The 24784-nt window shown below is 31.5% G+C and overlaps 1 protein-coding gene across 4 annotated transcripts in view; it reads left to right on the forward strand.

The window, feature by feature from the left end:
- The window catches only part of kcc (solute carrier family 12 member kcc), a 144881-nt gene extending 124271 nt beyond the window's left edge, over positions 1 to 20610 (forward strand). For 3 of the 4 annotated variants that reach the window (XM_076482126.1, XM_076482127.1, XM_076482128.1), the window contains 2 exons: positions 12142 to 12275; positions 17140 to 20610. In XM_076482126.1, coding sequence (XP_076338241.1) covers positions 12142 to 12275; positions 17140 to 17231 — 226 coding nt within the window. In that variant the 3' untranslated portion in view covers positions 17232 to 20610. Of the gene's footprint in view, positions 1 to 11167; positions 11290 to 12141; positions 12276 to 17139 lie in introns of those variants that run through there. The other variant, XR_013021595.1, reaches the window with a different exon arrangement.
- The last annotated feature ends 4174 nt before the right edge of the window (positions 20611 to 24784 follow it).

Below are 24784 nucleotides of genomic sequence, written 5' to 3' on the forward strand. Positions count from 1 at the left end.
TGTTGACAAACTAGAATACAGTATACCCTCACCTGTTTGCGGTTCCCCATTCGCGACCCTGCATATTCGCGGGTTAGGCTCTTAACCCTATCGCATCGTATGCCAGTATACCGGGCTAGCGTCATAACGTCATAAAAACGAAAATTTTTTTTCAATTAATATTGCAATACAGTACATATTTTTTTTATAAATGCATACACTGTATGTACAGTGCATATTTTTGTGACCATGTATTAATAATGTTTTTAATTGCATATTATTACTGAATTGTACTGTACTGTATTATTATTACCTGAACTGTGAGTGCTGTATTTAACTGTCTAAGTTTGCCTTTAAATTTGTTCCACTTTCTGTCAATAATACATGTGTTGTATGCGATAGAAAATGACTTTCGGTACAGTAATACAGTATGGGTAACTATACTATGCGGTGTTACTGTCCTCCTGTACTTACATTTCTTTTTTATTAAAATATTGTTGCAGTACAAAATTAAAATGTGTTTACATTATCATTACTACATAAGTGAAATACATGACTGCATGCAATATTACTACATTATTACTGTATTAATGAGTAAGAGTGTCTTTAGAAAGTGTCTGGGAAGCATTTAGTACTGTATATAATCTCATACATAGAAGTTTTAAAACTGCATCCAATATTCGCGGTTTTTCGCTATTCGCAGGGGGTAAGAACGTAACCCCCGCGAATAGCGAGGGAATACTGTATAAGATAAGAACCTAATACCTTTTCTTCTCGTTAAGATATGGCTTACGTACTGAATCAAATGCAGTGTCCTCATTCATCTCTTACCAATTTTGAAAATGGTCCCTCATATACATATATATCAATATATGACATGTGAATAACCATTGGACAGCTCAGAATGTCTCCCTAGTGGTTTTTTCAACCATTTTAATGTGTGCTGTTTAGTAAAATGTTACCAAATTTCATTTAGATACACAGAACATGCTAAAAGTTATATTATGGAAACTCTGATGATACTTTGGAATTAACAGGTCAGTCGTGTCATTTGAGCCTGTTTGAAAATTATAAAATGTATTGGGATGGAAGTTTTATTTAGAGTTTGACAAATGCACAAAATAACTTAACAGTGGCTATGTGTTCCATGGATGTGAGTATCTATCTTGAGGCAACTAAAATATTAGTTTTATTGTAATGTTTTAAAAAATTAACTATTCCTTATTAATCCAAAAGTGTGGTTCGTGCCTGAAAACCAACTGTTGTTTTGTGTCCAAAATATACTGTTGATCTTATTCAGGGCTAACCCTGGACTAAATTTTTCTGTAAACAGGCTATTAGCCAAATGATTTTTTTTGTAGCCAATTTTAGCCAGTGTTTTAGCCATATAGGTTTGATCCGTATCCAACCCCTCCAGCCAGTCACATACGATAAGACAGTCAAAGAATAAATGACAACTAAGTTCTTATCATACATTTTATTTCAATGAATTTATCATTTATCAAATTTATTATAAAACAACAGTTTCACAGTTACAAAGTTCAATGTTTTTCACACACAAATCATTACAGTAATGACATGGGAAGACGAGTCACTAAATTAAAAATAACTGTTATTACATGCTGCTAAACAGGGGTCTCTCTAGACTTGCAAACCAGGGAGAAGTTTTGCTCTAATTTTACAAAATTATGGAAAAGTTCACAGTCAATAGCAATCTTTTCTTCTATAATATAATCTGTACAAGATGACTTTTCCTTGAGCTTACGAAGGGTGAGGTTTGGTCTGTTTTGGGAGACCACTTCTCCCAAGTCTCTCTAGTGAGAGCCCTGCTTAATAAAATATATATCATCACTCAAACATCAAATTAAACTTGACAAGTTTCAGTAACATTCATGCTGAAAATCTGAACACAAATTCATTACAAAATGAAAAAATATATACATGCCTTGAAGCATGTCATTTTGTTGTGCCTTACAACTCATTTACAGTTACAACTGGTGCCTTTGTTTCAATGATTATATTAGAATACGTCTGTTCGTTTTTGTATTCCAGATCTTAAAGGCATGTTTAAAATCAAAATTTCCAGTATTTGGACCATCTATTGACAGACACATGATATTTTCCAGGTTTCTAGTACTCGTTGAATTCCTCAGACACGTTTCTATCAAATTCTGCTTACTAAAACCTCTCTCACAATCAGCTGTTGAAACTGGAGCTACCAGCAGTCTCTCTGCCAGTTCTGCACTTGCAGGAAAGGACTCTCTGTATTTTACTGCAAAATTGCAGAAACTTTTAATGTCTGTTACAGACTTGCTTCCACTTTCATAAGTAGATCTAGCAAATTTTGAAAATGATTTCAATTCTTGTTTTGTTCTCTACCAAATGCTGGAGCTGTGTTGCACCCTGGAATTAAAACAAAAAGAATAAATACATAAATAAATAATTTGTGGGAGTAGTAACTCTAGAACATGAATGCATAAATCAGTAACAAATTTCATCAAGAACAACGGAGAAATTCCACTTGTAAAACATTAGCTGATAATCCTTCGACAATTTAAGAACATAAGAACTGTATTATATACATAATAAGTAATTTGTGAGATTAGTAATTGTGGAACATGAATATGTAAATCAGTAACTATAACAAATTTTTCATTAAGAACAACAAATAAAATCCACTTGCGACAAGAACAGAAAATTAGTATTGTATACATAATAACTTACCTGCATCATACATAGTCTGTTTAGATCTGGAATTAGGGAACTTGATAGGTCATGCTTTGCTGCAAAGTAAACATTGTGCATTGCAGCTATGATGGCAGTCTCACTTTTGTTTGTGGCTGAGACTGTTGTGGCCTTAGTCATCGCTGTAGACAGCTTGCATGCCCCCATTGCATCTCTGTGGTCTGAAATAAATGATAAAAAAATGAATTACCTCATGCATCACAACATCTTTTTAATGTAATAACATTGCTAAAGTATTAGGAAATAAATTTACATGGGCATATTTTTTTATTATATTTAATAATTTTATAAATTTAACTGTCCAAATAAGTCTCAACATTTACTCAGTCAATAAATACCTTTTGTTTTCTGATGCTTGGTCAGGTTGTCTTTTTTCGTCACTGCACAACCAGTTGTGAAAGTGTTTGAATTCTGTACTTTAATGCACAATGTGCAAAACATTTGCTTTGTAGAGGCTTCATATTTGAGCCAGTTAAATTCATTCAACTATTTTTCTTGGAATGATCGTGAACTATCAGTTTCAGATTTGGATTTTTTTGATGGAGGCATTAGACAACTTTCACTGTCTAAGGGGCATTTGGCCTGCGAAGAAGCCATTCTGAGATCTTATGAATTCGCTGCATATTGGCTCAATTTATAGAGAATCTTTCCACAAATTAACATTTAGTTTTTTACAAGTACGTGTTTATTATGGTACTAATCCAGTAACCACTTTTAATTAAACTTACCAGCCAAGCCATGTACCATTAGATAATGTAATTACACGTGTGAAAGCCATCACAGTCTTCGTGGTCGTCCTTTAATTATAGCACCGCTAATCAACCACATATAAATGAGTTATTCGTGTCAAGCTGTTAGGTCGCTGTTGATTGGACAATTTTTCACATGTTTGTCGATCCTGAACATGACCTTGCATGAATGCAGACGGGTTATTGATTTTTATCTGCTTACCGCATACTTGCATTAAAAAAACGTTGATGTGGTGAACCAGTCTAACATTTTGTAAACAAACAGTGTTTCACCGGTATATTCACCAATTACAATTTTTCTTCGCCAAAAAACAAAAATAATAGCCATTGGCAAATATGGCGAGCGACACCGTGAGCCCTGTTTATTGGCACAAAGTAACTGGGTTTCTCTGCCACTACTGGCAGAGAAAGAGAGTGGATAATAGGTAGTTTTTGTACTAGCTGTAGAAAGTTGTAAATTTTATTTCTAGATGTGGAAAGTACTATTAAAAAATATTGGACACAAAGGTTGTGTAAGATTAACAACCTTTCTTTAAGGTTATTCTGAGAAATTTTATAAGATTATCAAATCAGTTACAGAAACTTTTTTCATTGTCTTTGATTCAGATGTCTGTGCTACCAAAATGACTGAATCAGAGAAATGCACTTCCATTGTTTTCATAGACACAAACAGCTTTTTTTTGTAACTTTGAACAACTATAACCTACAGTTAGTATTTTATGTTGCTGAGGTGATTAGCACAGACAGTAACATAGAACAAGTGCCACCCATAAATCTTTAACCTTGGATGAGAAGCTCATAGAATGGCTCTGAGTTGTTTTATCCTATACAAACTTTTAGTTTATAGCTCCATTATTTCTTGACCAACTTGATATCTAATTTACAGTTTACAACTCAGGAGGTCAAACCCCTTTGATTCATGTCAATGACTTCACTCAGCATCTAGATTAATTTATTTTAATCCAAAAAAGAATATCAATTTGAGAGTAGGCTGGTAGAGATCCTGACAAGTAATAAAATTAAATTGGGTATATGAGTGCCACAAGCTTAATAAAAGAGAAACAAAAGTCTCATAAATTTATTTACCCTAATCCTGTCTAAAAACATTTCAGTTGCCATGGATATGGAGGATTTTCTCTTGTTATTGTTAGTATAGATTTCTAAAGTTACAAATTTCACTTGTAAGATATTTATTTTTATATTCACTATTTGTTTATACAGTTTATCATCTTATGAGTAGGTGGTTCCAATTTATAGGAAATTATTTTTATAAATTCAGATAAATCTTCTAAAATCAAGCAGAATAATTTTGATTAGAAAAGGGTGGGGAAGGGGTAAATGTTCAGTTGGAGCTGTCCATGCTTTTATCTGCTGAGAGATGGAAACATTCATATAGCTTGAGGTGTTATAACTAAATGCTTCTGAAGTTGCCTTTTTTTTTATTCTTAGAGAGCATTTGAATTCTGTTACTTTTCTTTACTAAGTCAGCATCTCCTGATCCTGATTTGGATCCACCTCTTATTCTTTTTCTTCAATTAATCATATGGATTTGTGAGGTTTGGAGCCTTTTCTTTGTCCATTTCGAGTTTACTCCTCCCTTGTTGGTTGAAAAAGGGACTATGTACTCTCTTATTCCTGATGTGTGTAGTTGAGACTGGGAGATTTACTGTTTTATTATGTGGCAGGATAGATAGACCTTGTACACTCCTTTGTTAGTTTGCTTGCCTTGGTTTTCTGCCTTTTGGTGGAAGTAGTTTTATTTTTGCTGGTGATATATTGATATCATAAGTTGGAGTTGTTGGCATGTTTGTAGGACTTTCTTTCTTCCCTGAAGGTCCTGCTATATCCTGAGAGGTCCTTTCTTTCTAAGTCTCTGGTAACTAGCAAAGGGGATATATCCATCTGTGCCATTCTTATGCCGTTTATTTCTCACCTCTGTAATTGATTGTAATGTGATAATTTGTTTTGGCCTGTGTATTCATTGGGACCCTTCAGTTTCTCTTGGTTTCACTCTTTTTTTTTCTTTTTTTTTTTAGAAGACGATTCCCAAATATCCATTTTTGTATATTTTGGTATTCACAGGGGAAAAATATCTCCTGCATTACATCTCATCATATTCAGAACATTTGTGTTTTGCTACCTATTTCACTTGTCCAGTGAGGGATGTTTTATGGGCAGGTATTCAGACTTCTCCTAATGCTTTTCTCTGACATTCTTCACATGTTCGGACAGCTTTCTCCTGGGAATTTTCCCCTTAATCCATGACAGTTATTAACATCTTCTGAATTATAAGGAGGAGGGGGTATTTTTGTCACAATCTTGTTTCTTTATTTTCCAGGGTCACTTACATTCTGCTTTCACTGGATCCCATTTGTAGACAGTGTTGCCCAAACAGGTGTCCTCTCATTCCAATTCCACACTAGCATTCACGTTGATTATTCTTACTACTGGTTGCAACAGGCTCTGTAGAAATTATTTGTTCCATAAGACTATCTAAGCACTTACCAAATAGTATTACCATGTTGTTTTGTACTGCAACTCATGGAGTATCATGAGTAAAATTAAGAGGATATTGTCCATCCCTGCTAATCATTGGATTTAATAAATGGAGGTTGGTTTGCTTTTAAAAATTTTAGAGAACTTGATCCACCTATTGCACTGTTCCTCAGGACTCTCCACTGTGCATTACCCCATACATTCTACTAGTGGAGCTAGGAGTCCTTACCACACCCAGTTTCCAGTCCCTGGGATGGTGGACAGAGGCTTTACCTCTGGAGTATTAGAATGTATTTCTCCACTGTTGGAAAAAAGTGTAAAATTGAGGGATCTCCTACTTGGATCCCTGGATGTTCATACTAAATGTCAGTAGGAGTAGCACCAGCCTCCACAGAATTCTTTTCATAATTCTGGTTCAGATTTGACTATCCTATCAGGTTGGGCTGTGCATGGTCCTTCTCTTTAATCAATGTTGGTTTTGTATATTGTTCATGGAAGGAGGTCCACCATCTTCTCATAATCTTGAATGCAAAGTGGCCCCATCCTAGGCCTTTGGTTGAGCACGAGTTCCACATCCTCTCTGTAATTCCAGTGGCAAGTAAAATACTCCTTGACCATTTGGTTGGGGAGTGAGGATAAATGTTCATAATTGCAGATTGAATGAGTTATTTTCCTTTGTTTGAGTACAGCATATACAACCCCATTATTCCAAACCTGTAGTGTTGCTTTTTGGACTTCTTGTGATGGAGGAAAAAGTTTGTACACTTCGGTGTTACTTAATTTCTCATCATTCTGATCATGCAAAATGCTTCACTCTATGGCTACAGAATGGGATTCAATAGTTCTAGCCACTAGTGTGGGATATAGAGATCAAGACCCTTAATTCCAACCTTGAGTTGTGAAACTTCAGCCACCTGGTTGGGACTGGTCTATAATGATAATTACTCATGTTCTATTCCACGTTTGATATAGGAACCAGGTACTGGGTAAAGAGCATACCTGTTATGGATGTAGTGTGGTTTATTTGAAAATAAACTTGCATGGATATAACTTTTTTTTAATGAAACTGCATAAAAAGTAAGCATAATAAATAGAATATAGAGTAAGAAAGAGTTATGAGCACTCAGTATATGACATGGTTTTACAAGTTGATATAAAAAACTCACAAAAATTAAGATTAAAATCCATAGTAAAGGAAATAGCAGTTAAAAGGTATGTATAGCAGTTTATGAAATGGACCAAATCTAAATTATAGCAAAGTAATGTAAAGTTGAAATGAAAGCATATTTAGCTGAATATGGAGAAAATATCTTAATGCATGTTCACAAAGTGATAAGCATATGGTTTGGGACAAAATGTTCATTTTATCTCAGGAAATTACATGCAAGTTAAGTATTTTTGTGTAAAATACTTTGCAAATGAAAAAAGCAAAAGTTGAAATCAAAGCTAGTCATTACATGATAACAACAACATTGTGCCATTTTGTACTATACTTGTTACAATGAAAAGTTTGACTAAGCAAAAAACAGGTAAGGTGATTCTGAATTAAGAAGTCAATATGCAATCTAGACTTCTCAGACAGAGATCTTTGTAATGATATTAAGTTTGTAGTGTTTGATTGAGAAATTTGGAAGAAACATTATGGATGGACAAAGGTGAGCATATTATTTATCTAGATAATTCTTTTATATGTAGTTCGCATTTATTATTTAAGTAATTTATTAATTTAATTAATTTAAGACTGTGACAAAGAGGGTTGTTTGTTACGTATTTAGCTAAAGTTGATTCATTAATTTTCTGTTTTTCTATAGCTAATTTATGTTCATGTAGTTAAATTATGAATTTGTACAAGTTTAGTCAATGTACAGTTAGGAAAGATAACTATAAATACCAAATTTTTGCATTAATACAATTTTATCTTTAAGACTAGCAGTCAAATAACTAAGTTTAACACAGGATGAAAATGTTATTCAGCAATTTTTTAATCCTATCTATATATGGAGAAATCCACTGACTATATGGCAGTGTTCTTTTTATCAACGTTAATAATTATAAGTTCAGTGTACTGTAATATTTTTGATTTACTACAAAACTTAGGCCTGACATGGCCCAGCGTGTTAAGGCGTGTGCTTCGTAATCTTAGGGTCGCGGGTTCGCACCAGTCGCGTCAAACATGCTCGCCCTCCCAGCCGTGAGGGTGTTATAATGTGACGGTCAATCCCACTAATCATTGGTAAAAGAGTAGCCCAAGAGTTGGCGGTGGGTGGTGATGACTAGCTGCCTTTCCTCTAGTCTTACACTGCTAAATTAGGGATGGCTAGCACAGATAGCCCTTGAGTAGCTTTGTGCGAAATTCCAAAAACCAAACTACAAAACTTAAGTTTTATCATAGTATTACAATTAAAATTCACTGTCAATGGAAACATGTTTCAATAAATTTAATTCTTATACTAATTCTTTTTTAAGAATAAGGGTGAAACAAGTTTTATTGGATGTCATGTCAACTAAAAAGAAATTTCTGTGAACTGAAATAATAATTAAAGTTTCTTTTCTTTAATCAAAATGTCCAAAAAGTTCAAACTGCTTTTCCTCTTCTGTTTCCTTTGTAAACTGCTTGACAATATTAACTGAATTCACATATTTGTTGAAATGTACTTTAAACAGTAAATATAAATAGGTATGTTGAGAATTTTAATTCAAGTAATAAAGTAATTATGTCGGCGAGGAAATAACAGAATGCAAAGTAGAATATAAAATAACAGTGAAAAACTTGCCAAATTTAAATATCTTTATTAATAAAACAAGAAAATAACATTTTGGGCAATGGACCTTCATGTGATTACAAGTGGCACTAAAACTATTAATATAACTATTAGGTTGAAAGAACAAATAGTGTGGCTTGAAGGCTTGAGAACATATTCCTGAAGCTACATATGAGCTAAGGAAAATAACATAAAAGCATATCAATACAGTTAATAAACTAAAAAATGTAGAACAAAAAACAGGAAACTGTGTAAGAAAATGAATGCTTGCATCAGGTTACATTATTCAAAGAAGCATAACAATAAAAGGTATATGAATTTAATTGGGGTGAAGAACAAATATCAAGGTAACAAAAGGTGACCAAATTGAATGGACTAATGAAGAAGAAAAAAGAGTGCAAACCTTGAAAGAAAATGTTGTAGACACTAAATGTCAGTGTGAAAAAGTATAGAAAAAATGGAGGCAGGATGTAAAGGAAGTGTTCATGTGAATGATTCCGTAAGTGGCGACCCATTGGACCAACATACAGCATGTTGCATTCTTTCCAGTATACACATATATTAGGCTTGTTGAAATGAAAGAGAATAATTGTTGTATTTGAAATTTTTGCTAGGGCCAGGTATAGTGTCAACATATTGGCAGGTGACATATTTCTTTCTGTGACAACAGGCTGTACCCAGGCTTACACTAGGAATAGATTTCTGGATGACACTGTGGAACAAAATGTTATATTTTTATCACATTTATAACTGGCAAGTGGGGTTCTCTAAAAATTTTTAGAAGTTATAGTGTTATCAGTGAGGATGTTAATGTTTTGTTTAATGATTTGGGCAACTTTAGAGATATCAGGATGGTAAATAAAAATGAGTTTTAAGTGAGAGTTTGTTCACTTAAATTTAGAAGTAAGGGTGTATTGCTGGGTTACAGAATGTGCACGTTGGGTCGCTTTTTCTTTTATAGACTTGGAATAGAAACAACTTGATAAATATATGTTTCATATATTCAGATTTCAAATCATAATCAATTTGTTCACTGCAGTTTTCATATTCTTAGTAAGACACGGAAATGTTTGACATGGATGGGAGATGTCTTAGTAGTGGTAAGAATGGGAATCAATGGGTTTTCTAGTGTACTGAAATTGATATATGACAATGAGCAGTGGAGTGGAGAATGTCTTAAAAAATGTAAATTCTTTGAGGAAACTGTCCATGTAAAGGTAAGCTCTGGATGGAAGTAAGAAATGAAATGTAAAAAAAAAAATTAAGTTGCACAAGGGTGTGCTGGTAACACCACCAATGTCATCAGTATGATGTATTTAAAGAGTAGAAAGTGTTTCTTGATAACCAGAAGAAACATGATCCTTTGTGTAACCAAGAAACAATGAAGCATAAGAAGGACCCATTTTAGTACCTATAATAACACATTTTGTTTGTTGATAACATTTACCATTAAAGGAGAGTCTATTCAGGGTTAATTCATGTTTGGTGAGACATGAGAGAGTATTCATGTGGGGAATGAGTGAAAAATGTTGATCCAGGTAATGTTTGAGGACTTCCTTACATCATTATGGGGAATTGATGTGTGCAGTGTTTGTATGTCCATGGTAAATATATACTGTTCACTACCAGAAAAATGAAAATTATTGAAAGTTCAAAGTGCATGTTTCATGTCTTTTATGTAACTTGGAAGAGATGAGATGATGGACTTAAGGACATCATCAAGAAAAGACAAATTTGGTGAGGCAGTTACAAGTGGAAATAATTGGGTGACCAGGATTCCCTGATTTATGAATCTTATGGCACAAGATAAATTCTTGGATAACAAACAATGATATTAGTAGCATCCAATGGAAAGTTACCTGTATCATTCAAATCATTAATGTTAGTTTTATTATTCAAGTCAAACAATGTAGTCAGATAACTAGTTAAGGGATTGTAAAAATGAATGTCAGAAAGTTGTTTTTCAGCTTCAGCAAGGTACTTTCTCACACTGGTATTTAGCATCTACAACCTTTTAGTTCAAGGTTTGTACTCTTTTTCCTCTTTAGCCCATTTAATTTAATCACCTTTTGTTACCTTTATATTTGTTCTTCACTACTATTAAGTTTACATATATTTTATTGTTGTACCTCTTTTGAACATTACCCAACACAAGTGTTAATTCATTTTCTTACATAGTTACGTTTTTTGTTCTATGTTTCTTAGTTTATTTACTATGAATAACTATATTTATGCTTCAATTTTTATTACAATTTTTAATTTTTTTATATCTTGCATTTCTTAGCTCATGTTCTCAAGCTTTCAAGCAACATGTTATTTGTTCTTTTAACCTAACCTTTATATTAACAGTTTCATTGCCTCTAGCAAACTTAAGAAGAGTTGTTGCCCAAAATGTCATTTTCTTGTTTTATTAATAAAGTTATTTTAATTTGGCAGGTTGAGAAATTTACATTACACAGAATATGAAAATGTATAAGAATATCAAAATAAGATCTTGCTGCTGTTAACTGCCTGATTATGTGGGTCTTGGATTCACCCAAACTGACAAAAGCATTTAGGTAAAGCCTAGTGCTTTTAGTTCAAGTTTTTGTATTGTATACTCTTAAATTTTGTGCCATCTAGTTTGTTTGAATATTTTACATTAGCTGTTTTGCACCTGATATTGATTATCTTTATTGTTGCTAAACTGGAGCATATTGAAAAGTAATTTTACTAACATTTTCTTTATTGTGAGACCTAAGGTATTATATAGAATGTTTGTCTGTTTTTTTTTCATAAAGTACAAATCATGCCATCAAAATAATATTGCACATATTTGTAAAATTTTTGATATATATAATTCATAATTCACTTATTACTTTACTAAGTAAATATTCAACAAATAGTATTGTAGAAATATGGTTATAAATCTAGTTTTGAAGGGTATAGCATATTAGAAAATAATAATAATAGCATAAGACATGAAATACAAAACATGTATTTTGATTTTTAATTTTTGCTTTCTTATTTTTAACATAGTGCTGATTTTACATCATAATTTTAAAGAAAAAAGACAGCTGAACTCCAGGAGTAGAGTTCTGGGTTTGCTTCAACTTAATTTGTGTATGACATTAACTTTGAAAGAGTATTTTTGTTGTAAGGTTTAAGTGGTGTGTAGTTAGATCTGGTATGTACAGAAATATCCAATAAAAAGAATTTTGATTTATTCAATAAAAAGAATTTAGATAGTATTTATTCTTGTTGGAAATGTATAATTTATGAGTAGAGATTGAAATTAATAATATTCTGATTCTGGTATTTGGAAATTATAATGAATGTCAAAAACAATATTTCAGAACTCTTGCTTTTGTCATATTTAACAGTGTAAACCTTGTGTATAGTCATGTTTTTTTCAACTCTTTCTGTTCCAGTGATGAAGCCAATGTTCGACGAATGCACACAGCAGTGAAGTTAAATGAAGTAATTGTCACAAAGTCTCATTCTGCTCAGCTTGTCATTATCAATCTTCCTGGTCCTCCAAAGATGCAAAAAGCTGAAGCAAATTGTATCCTTTTTCATTGCTTTTCTGGGAAATCATAAATTTCTTTTAACTCACATTGATTTTCCTTTATTTGATATTTAATTGTAACCATTGCTTAATAAAAAGAATTAAAGTTTCTACCTTTTCTTTTTATTATATTTGGGCTTTCTCATGGACTTTTGTGAGATTTTACATCACAGTCTGCAGGTTTTCATGGAATGTGTCATAATTTATAAAACTTCTTTTGGGGTATACATGTTTTTATCCTTTCCTGACATCTGCAATTCATTGTATGTTTTCATGAATTTTTTGTAATATTAAATTTATATACTTTCTGAAATTAATTATAATCTCAGTTGTTTTTCTGCATTTACAATATTCTGTATCAGCTGTTTCAAATTTATTATAAAATGTATGTACTTCAAGTTATTGCATATAGTATATTCACAAAACTATTAAAAGGTAATGAGAATTTATAATATTATACCTTTGACAAGTCAAAACTGCTGTTATGAAATGAATTGTTCTTCATTTAATCATTATTATAATGAGACATTTGATGGTCAGCCATATCATCTAAAATGTAAATGCATGATCATTCTGCCCATTTCTGTGTAATGATTTCACACAGACTTGTCTCAGTTGTCAATTTGAAGTGAATAGCAAAGTTTAAAGTTCATAAAATTATTGATGAACCATTCAACCTACTTGGATGTTTCACTAATTTCTAGAATCATTGTATGAATAAATCTGTCTAATCACACCAAACAGTTGCAAGTTGGCTACAAGAATCTCAAAGTGCACTAAACATGAAACTGTTTCCAAATCAGGGAAACTGTTGTTTTAATATCAGGATAAATGAGATTACCATCTACAACAGAATAGATAATTCCAGACTAACCTATGTTCCATATGCCTAAGGAGATACATTTTTGCTCACAGTAAAGCACAAAAAGGTCACCTCCAGTGATAGCAAAAATAATGGACCAGTAAAAGATAAAACAATACTGGATAAACTACACATCATTCTGCTGTCATATAATGGACATGTGCTCATACTTAAAGAATCTAGAATTAGTAGCAAAATCACCTTTCATTCAGACTGTCTTATTAAAGGCTTCATAATTTACAAACAAATCTTGACTAAAAATGAAAAGAATTTCAGAATTTTCATTTTTGTAACCTCTAGAACCTCCTGAGTGTGTTTTCTTTTTAGTATAACTTTATATTTTATGTTATTTTTCACTAAAGTTAGTACCAGGATAGAGAAAGTTGTAATATAGGATAGAATGAAAATTTGTAAAATACAAAATAAATCTGAATTACCATTTTTAGCCACAGCACAGTAACTCATAGAATGACACTTTTTTTTTCAGGTACAAACTTTTAGCTCATAGCTCCATCATCTTGACCAGTTTAAGATCTAATTACAGTTATGAACTCAGGAGATTAAATCTATTCGATTGGTGTATTTGACCATGCTTAAGGCCTCAGAGATTTACTTTAATCCTGCCTTAAAGAATTTCGGTTTGAGGGTAGACTGGTTGAGATCTTGATGAATGATAAAATCAAATCAGGTTATGTTTGCCCAGAGTTTGTTATTGCTGGCACAAAAAATATGGCTAATAAGAAGGAAAGAAGGTCTCATAGATTAATTTACTGTGATCCTGCCTAATGTGATTTTAAGTGCCATGGCTGTTGAGGATTTCTTATTGTTTCTTTTAACAATGACTGCATATTACAACAAGCAATTATTTATTGTTGTAGCATCAGCTTTTGCCATTCTGTTTTATTTAATTGCTTGCAGCTGTAGACTATCTCAGAGCACTCTAAAACCATTTATCAGAAAAGGACAGCTTTAGAAACAAAAAAATCTAATTACAGTCTTGCCATGCAATGTACATGTGGTGTACTATCAACTATCATGAGAATTTTTATATACTTTTCCTTTGGTTTAAGTTTTCTTATCTATCAGATTATGTTCTCACATTTTCATTTTAGTTACTTTTGTAAAAATAAACAAAACATATGCATAATATTCAATGCTTACTTCTGGCACAAGCCTTTTGCCTTCAATGAGTGGGGCACTCTAATCCTAATTTTTTGTGACTGTTGGTTCCCTAAAATGTATTAAAGTTTATTTTAAATATTTTAAAAGTTATCATACATTAAAATATAATGTTCTGAAATTAATTTTACTGACTTTTTAACTAAACTATAAATAAATTACACAATTCTGTAAACTGCTTAAATTGAACACCATGATGGCAAACAGTGAAACTAAGGGCTAAGTATCTAATTACAGTCACAAAAACAAAATAATCTGTTAAAAGAATATTCAAAAGAAAAAACAGCTGTGCTTTCTATTTTTATAAATAACTTAATAACATCAGAGAAAATTGTTGAAAGACATTTTAATTTAAAAAAATACTTTTCTTTGTCCTATAGTTTTCATATTTTATTTGCATAAGCTTTAGAACATCCTAAAAGGACATTAAAAGTTTTTAAGGTAAATGTTTATGTTTTATTTTTTATTTTCTCTATCATATCATTAACTAGCTATGTACAATGTAATGAAATAATTAAAATTAAGAAATATGCAAAAAATACATACTTTTTAGCAGAATATCTTTAAAGTTTTTTCAATTGTTAAATTCGTAATTTTAGGTCTATATCTTTTCACATATACGATTAATTTGTAATGTTTTTATATCCTCTTTTGTCCTTTACCAGTTTTTGTTCATCTTTGCCTGAGTCAACAGTGCTATTGGGAATATGTTTGCTCAGCTCGTAATATTGCAAATCTTTAGAATGGATGTAAAAGTGTAATGTATATCTTTAAAATGTTTAAACCTTTTGGTTTTGCATTTTAAAACATACCTAATACACAATTAATTAAAATATAAAAGTAAAACTTGAATACAACTTAACTGTGCCCCGAACTACAACATATTTTAGTAAGAAACAACCTTAAGTGTTATATTTTATCAACCAGCCAATGATACTACAAACAGCAAGTTGTAAACTATGACAACAACTTGGTACCAATTTCAAAATAACCATTGCTAGATTTTACTGTAAAATGAGCTCTTCCTAATAATTATACACATGTATGTAACATCTAAATGGAGGCTATAAACCTCAAACAAACCTGTTGAAGTGGACGTGGTAAGTGTCAATAGTTGAAAAAATTTACTACTTCTTTCAACTGTAGACATTCAAAGAACTTTGAAATAAGAAATCAAAAGGTTATGTAAGTATCTTACTGCTTAGAAGTACTCTACTTAATTACCATTTTATTATTGGAAATACAGAGAACTAAAGTAGAGGACTTTTGTGTTTTGATAGTCACATGACAATATATCTCAAGTTTTAAGTATTTTTTAAAGGTTTATTTTGAAATATAGGGCATAAAACTTGGATAGAAAAAAACAGTGAATCATAAAATACATTATAATGTTAATTTCATTCAAGTACTTTGACAGTAAAGATGTTTAATTAAATTTTCAATGTAACACAGTCATGTGTAGAAAAGCATTTATAGGAGCTTCCATTGTAAAAGGGTTAATATGGTGCTTGTAACTCTTTAGGAGGAAAGTCATAATAGTTTTGAAAAAAATGGCACCACTTTGACTAGTTTTAACAAATTGAAGTTTCTTAACCACAGTTGTCATCATTTGATATAACTACTTATATGTCAGCTTTAAGAAATAGTAGGCTGTTGACCTACGCATCTGGTGATAGCTTATTTCTGATTTTTTCAACTGTTTAAACCAACTTTATGTTCAGCAGAAAATCACCTTTAGAGGAGTAAAAAATGATGAAAAAGTTTACCCTGATGATATGCTGCTAAAAGAAAAGTTGTTTGTGAACAATTTCTGCCATAATTACAATTTGTCGAGTCAATACAAATACAACAGTTACAGTTTTATAAAATAAAAACGTTATAGGAAAGCTATATGAGAATACAGAAAGTATTCTCATTAAAATCTGTAATTGAAATCTACAAAAAAACAATTAACCCTTAAATAGCAGCCATTATCAGTTGATGCTGCTACCTACAACATTTCTGCTGTTTAAGGGTTAAGCATTTAAAATAAATAAAAATATTTTCAACTTTCTGAAATACAAAACCTTAGAATGGCATATTTTACTGAAATTTACCTGCTGAAAGATGATCCCAAGTTTCAAACAATTTCTTCCAGTAGTGTTTTTTGAAACACAGTAAACGAACCCATTAGCATGTGCATGTAAACAACATTACAATTTATGAGTTACACATGTAAAACAACTTCTACCAGATGTAATTTACAAGCATAACATTTGGTTTTTTAGATGTAATTTACAAGCATAACATTTGGTTTTTTATTCACATAACAAATCGTCACATACTTGATTGCATAAAAACTGAGAATGATGAATGACATTAAAATAACTTTGGTATTATCTTTTCAAAGCCAAGATATTACAAAGTCTCATTATCCTGTAATTATTTTGTATAGAGCAAGAAACTTAAAAACTCATATATGATAACTTATTGTACAGTGGCTGTATCAAACAGGATTTAATATTTTTGTTGCATTCATTGACTTAAACTGTAAAAGGTGTTTATGAATGCAATTACATTGTAAGAAAATAATTTTTTTAATTTGGAACATTACTAAGAATTACAGGTGCTATAATGCTGGTTCAGTATTATATAGGTTAGTGGGTTGTTTTTCTTTAAGGGATGCACAAAAGATGTTTCTGAGTTTGTTATTCGCACCACAGTTTTTGGTTTTCCATCAGTACTTGATTTGTATTTTACCATTCCTACATTATTTGTTCTTAAGACATTTTTTATAAGCTTTGTTAAAAAAGTAAAAATCATACTTAACCACCATTCCAGATATGGAGTTTTTAGAGGTGTTAACTGAAGGTCTAGATAGAGTTCTTATGGTTCGAGGTGGAGGTCGTGAAGTCATTACCATCTACTCTTGAATGCTGCAGAATACTTCTATTAAATTCAAAGCTTGACAGAATTAGGCCAGATTGATTTATGACTAGGATGAAGTTAGCCCAAAACTGATTTCTACAATACAAAATATTTATTTTTAACTAAATCTTTTGACTATCTTTGCAACTTTTGTAGTTTGTAGCAATAGAAACCTGAGTTTTAAATTAATACTATTGTATTCTTCATTTGTGAAATGTATTAATTATATAATTTTACAGAATTTTTTGCCACATTAAACATCATAAACTATTTTTAAATACAATTTTGTAGTCACTTAGACTTTTTAATTATTTATTTATAGAAATTTATTCTTAAATTATTATTTGTTTTTTCTAGTGCAGTCTTATGTTTTTATGCATTTACCATTTCTTTTTGTTTTGTAATTATTAATTTTTTAGTGTCTTTGCTTTTCTTTTGTGTGATATGTTTATTATTTCTTTTAGCTTAAAAACTTGTAGAAAAACAAATCGTTATGTTCTTACTCTGAAAATAGTCTCCAATCTTATCAACTTATTGGATTTATGTGTCAGTCTTCTGTGGAGATTTTACTATAACATTTACTGCAAAAGTACTTTTTTAAACTTTCTAAAACAAGATATAAAAACTGTGCAAACTATAACCAGAATTATATTTTTAGGCTATAATTTATTGTGTGATGATGATACTAGAAGTTTTTAAAAAATTCATTTGCTAGATATTGTTATATTTTCAAAATAGTAATGATCATCTTATTAAATCTAATTTATGTCCAAAATAGGATACCTGCCTTATATTAAAATAGGTGATTTTAATTTATTAATGACTTTAAGAGATCTAACAATCTCAGTAATAATGTAATCTGTTGATGCTTAAAACTGTTTTTGAAATAATATTTGTCTTAAAATATGAAATTGTAATCAGTCTTATAATTATTTGAATAGTCATTTGTGAAGTCACTTAAATTTTGAGTTTCTTGTAGTAGTAAAGAATCTGTTTTAGTTCATGAATTAATTTATATAATTTCTAAATTGAATAGTAAGTTAAGTCTGTCAATTTTATGAGACTTATGCATTTACAAAAGAAATTATATATTTTCAATCCATGTCTCTGGTAAATTTTATTCAAAATATTTGTTTGTTTATTTAAAGCATTGTTTTTGTTCTTCTAATTTTCATAGAAGGAATGTAAATTAACCTCTTATTTTCTTGAAAAATCTAAAATTTTGACACAGGTGTAATAACACACATATCAAATGTTTTATAGTAAGATAGTTAGAATCTGAGTAAAAATTAGCTGTTCATGTATCGTTTAAATATAATCTGCCTAGGACAGTGTTTCCCAAACACATTTCCAGGGTGTTATGATCTGTCTGGATTGAATCTTTTTGTTGTTGTTGGTAGTGTTTTATTCTTTAGGTCTTCAGGGTCATGATGACCAGTGCCCAAATGCAGGAGTCAACTGGCAATTCTGGCTGAGAAACTATTTTTCACTACAAGTGCTACCAACTACAGATTTCATCACCTGTAATTAATGATATACATGTTTAAGTAACACTAATCATGTAGGACTCTGATTTTTATAAAAATTCAAAGATATGGTCGAATTAGTGTAAGAAAAAAGAGAACTATATAGTGAATGATTTCTGCCAAATTTTCTTTGTTGAAGGTATTTGTTTGGTCTAAAGCAAAGCCACATGGTTCTATCTGCTCTGTACACTTTAAGAAATTGAACCTTCGATTTTAGCAGTGTAAGGCCATGGACTTACCACTGTCCCATCAGAGGACTTCTTGAAAGTAATTTGGCCAAAGCATTGGCTGTCTATTTCTCCTTCTCTTAAAGCAGCTATAACCATTTCAGGTTTTGTCATTGTGTTACATTAGCTTGTGTGTGAATGATGGAATGTGTGTGGCTGAGAGAGAGAGTGAGAGTATACCTGAGCAGAAATAATGTTAGGTATTTAAAGCCAAACAATGAGTGTCTAGTTAAATAAAAACAACAAATTAATGTTAAAAGGCCATTTATTTCTACTATTAAAATGCCCTCTATACACTGATGTGCACTACAGAAATTAAATAATAATGTTAGGTATGAGTAATTACTGCATTCAGTGCAAAATGTAAGAAACAGTAAACAGCTATCAAACACATTAATTTATAAAACAAATTGGATGTTCAGTAGTTAGAAAGTTACATTTTAAATACTTGTTTCGTTTATTTATTTATTTTAGTGGAGTATGAGGTATTATCAATAATATGAACTTTGTTTATAGTTAGTTTTTAACTTCCTTTAAACATTTTAAAGTAGATAATAAAACCAAATTATTCCATGAGATTAGGTGAGAATACAAGTTGTTTTTTTTTTATGAATGATCCATGTTTATACAAGTGGTTCCATTAAAAAGGTAAACTGTTCAATCCTAACTTTCGTGCCAATTAAGTTAACCATCATCATTATGTAATTATCTGCCAGTTATTACAGTATATTTGCTTTACCTAGTAGAACCATTTTGATTAAAATTAGTCAATCTGTTTGTGCACTTATTTTGTACTAAATACTTTAAAAGAAGATACAGTGGTTTTAATTTTTATTTTGTATTGCTGCTCTTACTAACATTTGACATCATAATTAAAACTATCAATAAAAAACAACATGTGATTACAAAGGCAATTAACAATTTATAAACATCTGCTTTTCCAGAAGAACATCCACATGAAAATACCATGAGAATGAGATGCTGCATTTGCAAGTGTGAATGAATTTAACTGTTAACAGTTTTCCCATTAAAGTAAAACAGATCCTGACAGACCTTACAAATTTTCAACTGTTTTATTATCCCAAAAACATATTAAACAGATGTTTTTTTCAATTTATAAATTAATGTTATGCATGATGTAGTTTTGAATAGTACAACACTGTTGATTTCAGATATATAACATGGAATAGTTCTGAACTGTAAAATAATGCTGATTTCAGGTCTACTTTGTAGCATTTAATAAATTCTGAATAGTGTTACAATGCCAATTTCAGTTCTATTTTTTACTTATTTATAATGTGTCTTAGTTTTCTGGATTATTCATTTAGAAGTTTTCTCATAAAGTGAAACAAGCTTTAAGCTGACATAATATTTATTCAATTTACCAGTCTTAGAAAAGCTATGAAAAATACACAGAAATACCAGAAAACTGTTTACATATTGAAATCAAACTATTAATAACAAAATTATTGTTTCATAACCTTTCGAATATTAACGTAAATCTTTTTGTATTGCATTTACTGAGTTCATTAAATTCGTATAGTATCTATTGCTTTCACAAGTTACACAGATTTGAAATGTATAGAATATTGTAGACTGCAAAGATGATGAAAATAAAAAACTGAAAATAATTGTCTTATGAAAGTATATAGAAATTACAATATTAAAAAGAAACAAAAGGATTTTAATAAATTGTCATGATGGATTTGGTGACTTGTGAATTTGTTTGCTGGCTATACAATGGTTTATCTGCGCTCAGCCAACCATGAGTATCGAAACCTGGTTTTTAGTGAAAGTGATGCTATAAGTATTTAAACTGTCAGTTTTAAATCAACAAACATATGCAGTGTGATAGCATTTTATTTTTTTATTTAAAATGCTGTTTGTAAAATAATGCTATTCATTCATTTATACAATTTGTTGCTATATAACTTCAGTTGTTGGAATATATGTAACAAGAAAATGTCTAAATTTTAAAAAATCGATCAATACAAGTTTCTAAACAGCAATTAAAAAGATAACGTTTTACAACTTAATAATATCTCCACCATTTCGAAAACACTGAAACGCCAACTGTCATAACATTAATGTTATAACAAAAAATTGTATAAAAGAAATATGTCAATTTAAATATATTTTCAAAATGCAATTTTTAATTTTTTTTCTCTATCGATTGTACAGTGGTACTCCTTGGATTATAACACTAGAAACAGGGTTTCGATAATCGTTGTGGACAAACCACAGTTAGCCTAATGTGTGGCTTTGTGCTTAACTGCAAACAAATCAACAAACCCTAGTAATTTACTAAAAGATTCTCGAAATTTATATTAGCAATAAAAAAAAAAGGTGGAAAATCATGTAACATTACATTTTACAAGAAAGTCTTAAAGGAGTATGGGTTTTAACCACGATGATTCGTACACAGTCTCGGTTAATTAAAATAAATGCTTAATGACGAGAAACCCATTTGAAATAAAAATGTCTGTAAGAGCGGCAAGTATGGGTATTAACGCTTCTACTGATAAAGCAGAGAACAACGTTTCAACCTCCTTAAGTCATTGGCCAGGTGGGTTAAGGCGTTCGACTCGTAATCTTAGGGTCGCGGGTCGCACCAAACATGCCTTTTCAGTTGTGGGGGCGTTGTAATGTTCAATCAATCCCACTATTCGTTGGTAAAAGAGTTGGCGGTGGGTGGTGATGACTAGCTGCATTCCCTTTAGTCTTACACTGCTAAATTAGGGGTGGTTAGCGCAGATAGCCCTTGAGTAGCTTTGCGCGAAATTCAAAACAAATAAATTCTACGTCATCTTCAGGTTAACAAAGAGTTTACAATTGATCGTTGTGGGCACGTGTCTTAGCAATAAAGATATATATCTACTCAATAAAGAACTCAACTTCACAGTAGCACCTAGAAATATTCCATTCGTCGAAATGAAAGCTCTCCTGGAGGACCCAGCTAACTAGAAGGACTGGTAATCCGTTCTATACCAACAAAACGGATTGAAGACAACCTATCTTTCCAGATAGAACTGAAAACATTTATTTCCCCGAAACACCTCAAAACAATATCTTAAACGACTTTTTCAAAGAATTTTCACGCAAAACCATCAATATAATTTTACAAAAAATAAAATAAAAAACAACCTCACACGAAAATATATTAATTCTTTAAACAACAACAACAAAATTCTAAAAACAGATAAAGGCAACGCCATAATTATAATGACACCAATGAATACATTCAGAAAATGAACAACGTCTTATCAGATAAAAAACAAATTTAAATTAATGATAAACAATTTAAAAAAATGCTTCTACAAATGCAAAAACAACAACACAATCTCAGAAAACCTTTATTGTTACCTATGAAAGACCGACTCATGCACTCTACAACTATGCAGCATCCCCAAACCCAATTGTCCACTACGACCTATGAATCATTTAACTACAACCTCAATAAATACATAGCGTAGGCATTTTCTAAATATGTAACATCAACCAGCTCCTATTACAAAGATACTTTTAACTTTAGGTCTTCCTCTGGTACAGCGGTAAGTATACAAAATTACAATGCCAAAACCAGAGGTTTAGTTCCCTCGATGGACTCAGCAGATAGCCTGATGTGGCTTTGCTATAAAAAAACAAAACACACAACACTCTTTTAACTTTATTCACAATCAATTAAACCATGATACCTTAATGGCTAGTTTTGATGTAATCTTTCTCTTCACAGAAGTCCCAACTACCGAATCCTGCAAGATAGCTTGAGAACTATATCCAAGAACCAAACTCATTAATGCACATCCCCAAAAACCTTTAGAGAATTCACTACCACCAAAACTACCCACAAATAAATGGCCTAAGTATAGGGAATCCCGTGTCACTGGTTCTAGCCAATATTTTTATTACACAGATTGAATTGGCCCAACATGGCCAGGTGGTTAAGGCACTAGACCCGTAATCTAAGGGTCGCGGATTCGAATCCCCGTCACACTAAACATGTTCGCCCTTTCAACCGTGGGGGCATTATAATGTAACGGTCAATCCCACTATTCATTGGTAAAAGAGTTGGCGGTGGATGGTGATGACTAGCTGCCTTCCTTCTTGTCTTACACTGCTAAATTAGGGACGGCTAGCACAGATAGATCTCGCGTGGCTTTGTGCGAAATTCAAAAAAACAAACTAACAACGCAAAATGCATATTTTTCTTTATGTTCATTGGCCTTAAGATTGTGGCAAGCAGTGTGTATTAACTAACAAACTTTTTATTTATTAAAATACTCTCCTAAAAGTATGGGTTTATGAGTGTGAAAAATTTATAATATTTACTGAAATTATGCCAAATTTTGTGAAGTAGTAGTATTAAATGACGGAGGCCATGTTGAGGAAAATATACGGTTTAAGTGTTTATTGTTTATGTATTGCAAATTCAGCATGTTTGTAAAATGACGGCTGAAGGTGATAATATGATAATATTATTTGGTTTCAGAAGCTATGAGTGTTCTCCTTCGAAAATATCTGCTTGCTGCAAGATTCGCCAAAGTAAGGTCACTGATGGGCCGAATACTTCATATTTTGTGCGGCACTTGAAAATCCATGCTCAGAGGTTTTCTGTATTATCTGTATTATATCTTGTACTGAAAAAATATCGAGGCCTTAACTAGGTTTATATTACAATGTAAATACAATTCACCCGAGTTGGTTATCAAGTTATAATATAACGCCGTTCTATTTTCGTAGCATTACCGGCATATACTTTAATTTTAACTTAGGATGCATGTTGAAGGGCTTGAATTTTATCCCCCCAACAAAATAAAACCTTTTACAAATCCAGCAAAGTGTAAGATGTGGACAAAAGATAGTCGAATTATTATCTAAGTTAATAAAATCAAAATAACACTGTTGAATTGCAATTTTTGACATTAAAAATTGTGTAACTTTCGTATTTAAATGGTTCTTTCAGTGTTCATAATTCATAAATTAATATTTGCTTGTTGTTTAATTACAAATATAGGCCCCCCGCTAGTACAGCGGTATGTCTCCGGATTTACAACGCTAAAATCAGGGGTTCGATTCCTCTCGGTGGGCTGAGCAGATAGCCCTTTGTGGCTTTGCTATACGAAACACACACACACATACATACATACAAATATGATCAGAACAATATATATATAATATCATCATAATAATTTCAAATTGCAAATCATTTTAAAATATTAAAGCTTTCGCTTGCTGAGAACACTGTAAAATCTTATTTTTAACTACACTATAAATTCTAACTGTAAAGAAGGCAGGTAAAATCATACACAATATTAATTCATTTTGTAATTTACTGTTTTGCTGAAAATATTTGTCCTGTTTACTATAAAATTATTATTTTTTTATTGTAAACCTTACTTTCGGTTTGTTTGTTTTGAAATTTCGCACAAAGCTACTCGAGGGCTATCTGTGCTAGCCGTCCCTAATTTAGCAGTGTAAGACTAGAAGGAAGGCAGCTAGTCATCACCACCCACCGCCAACTCTTGGGCTACTCTTTTACCAACGAAAAGTGGGATTGACCGTCACATTATAACGCCCCCACGGCTGGGAGGGCGAGCATGTTTAGCGCGACGCGGGCGCGAACCCGCGACCCTCGGATTACGAGTCGCGCGCTTGGCCATGCCGGGCCTTGACTCTTTAATGATTATCAATACATCCGTTCATTTTAACTATTAAGAGTACTTTGTACATAAGAAAGCCTTAAATTATAAAAGTTTATAAAACTTCAATAAAAAGTATTATTTTTGAAAACATAATATAATAATA

Source organism: Tachypleus tridentatus, chromosome 13 (genome assembly GCF_004210375.1).
Source record: "Tachypleus tridentatus isolate NWPU-2018 chromosome 13, ASM421037v1, whole genome shotgun sequence".
NCBI classification, from domain to species: domain Eukaryota; kingdom Metazoa; phylum Arthropoda; class Merostomata; order Xiphosura; family Limulidae; genus Tachypleus; species Tachypleus tridentatus.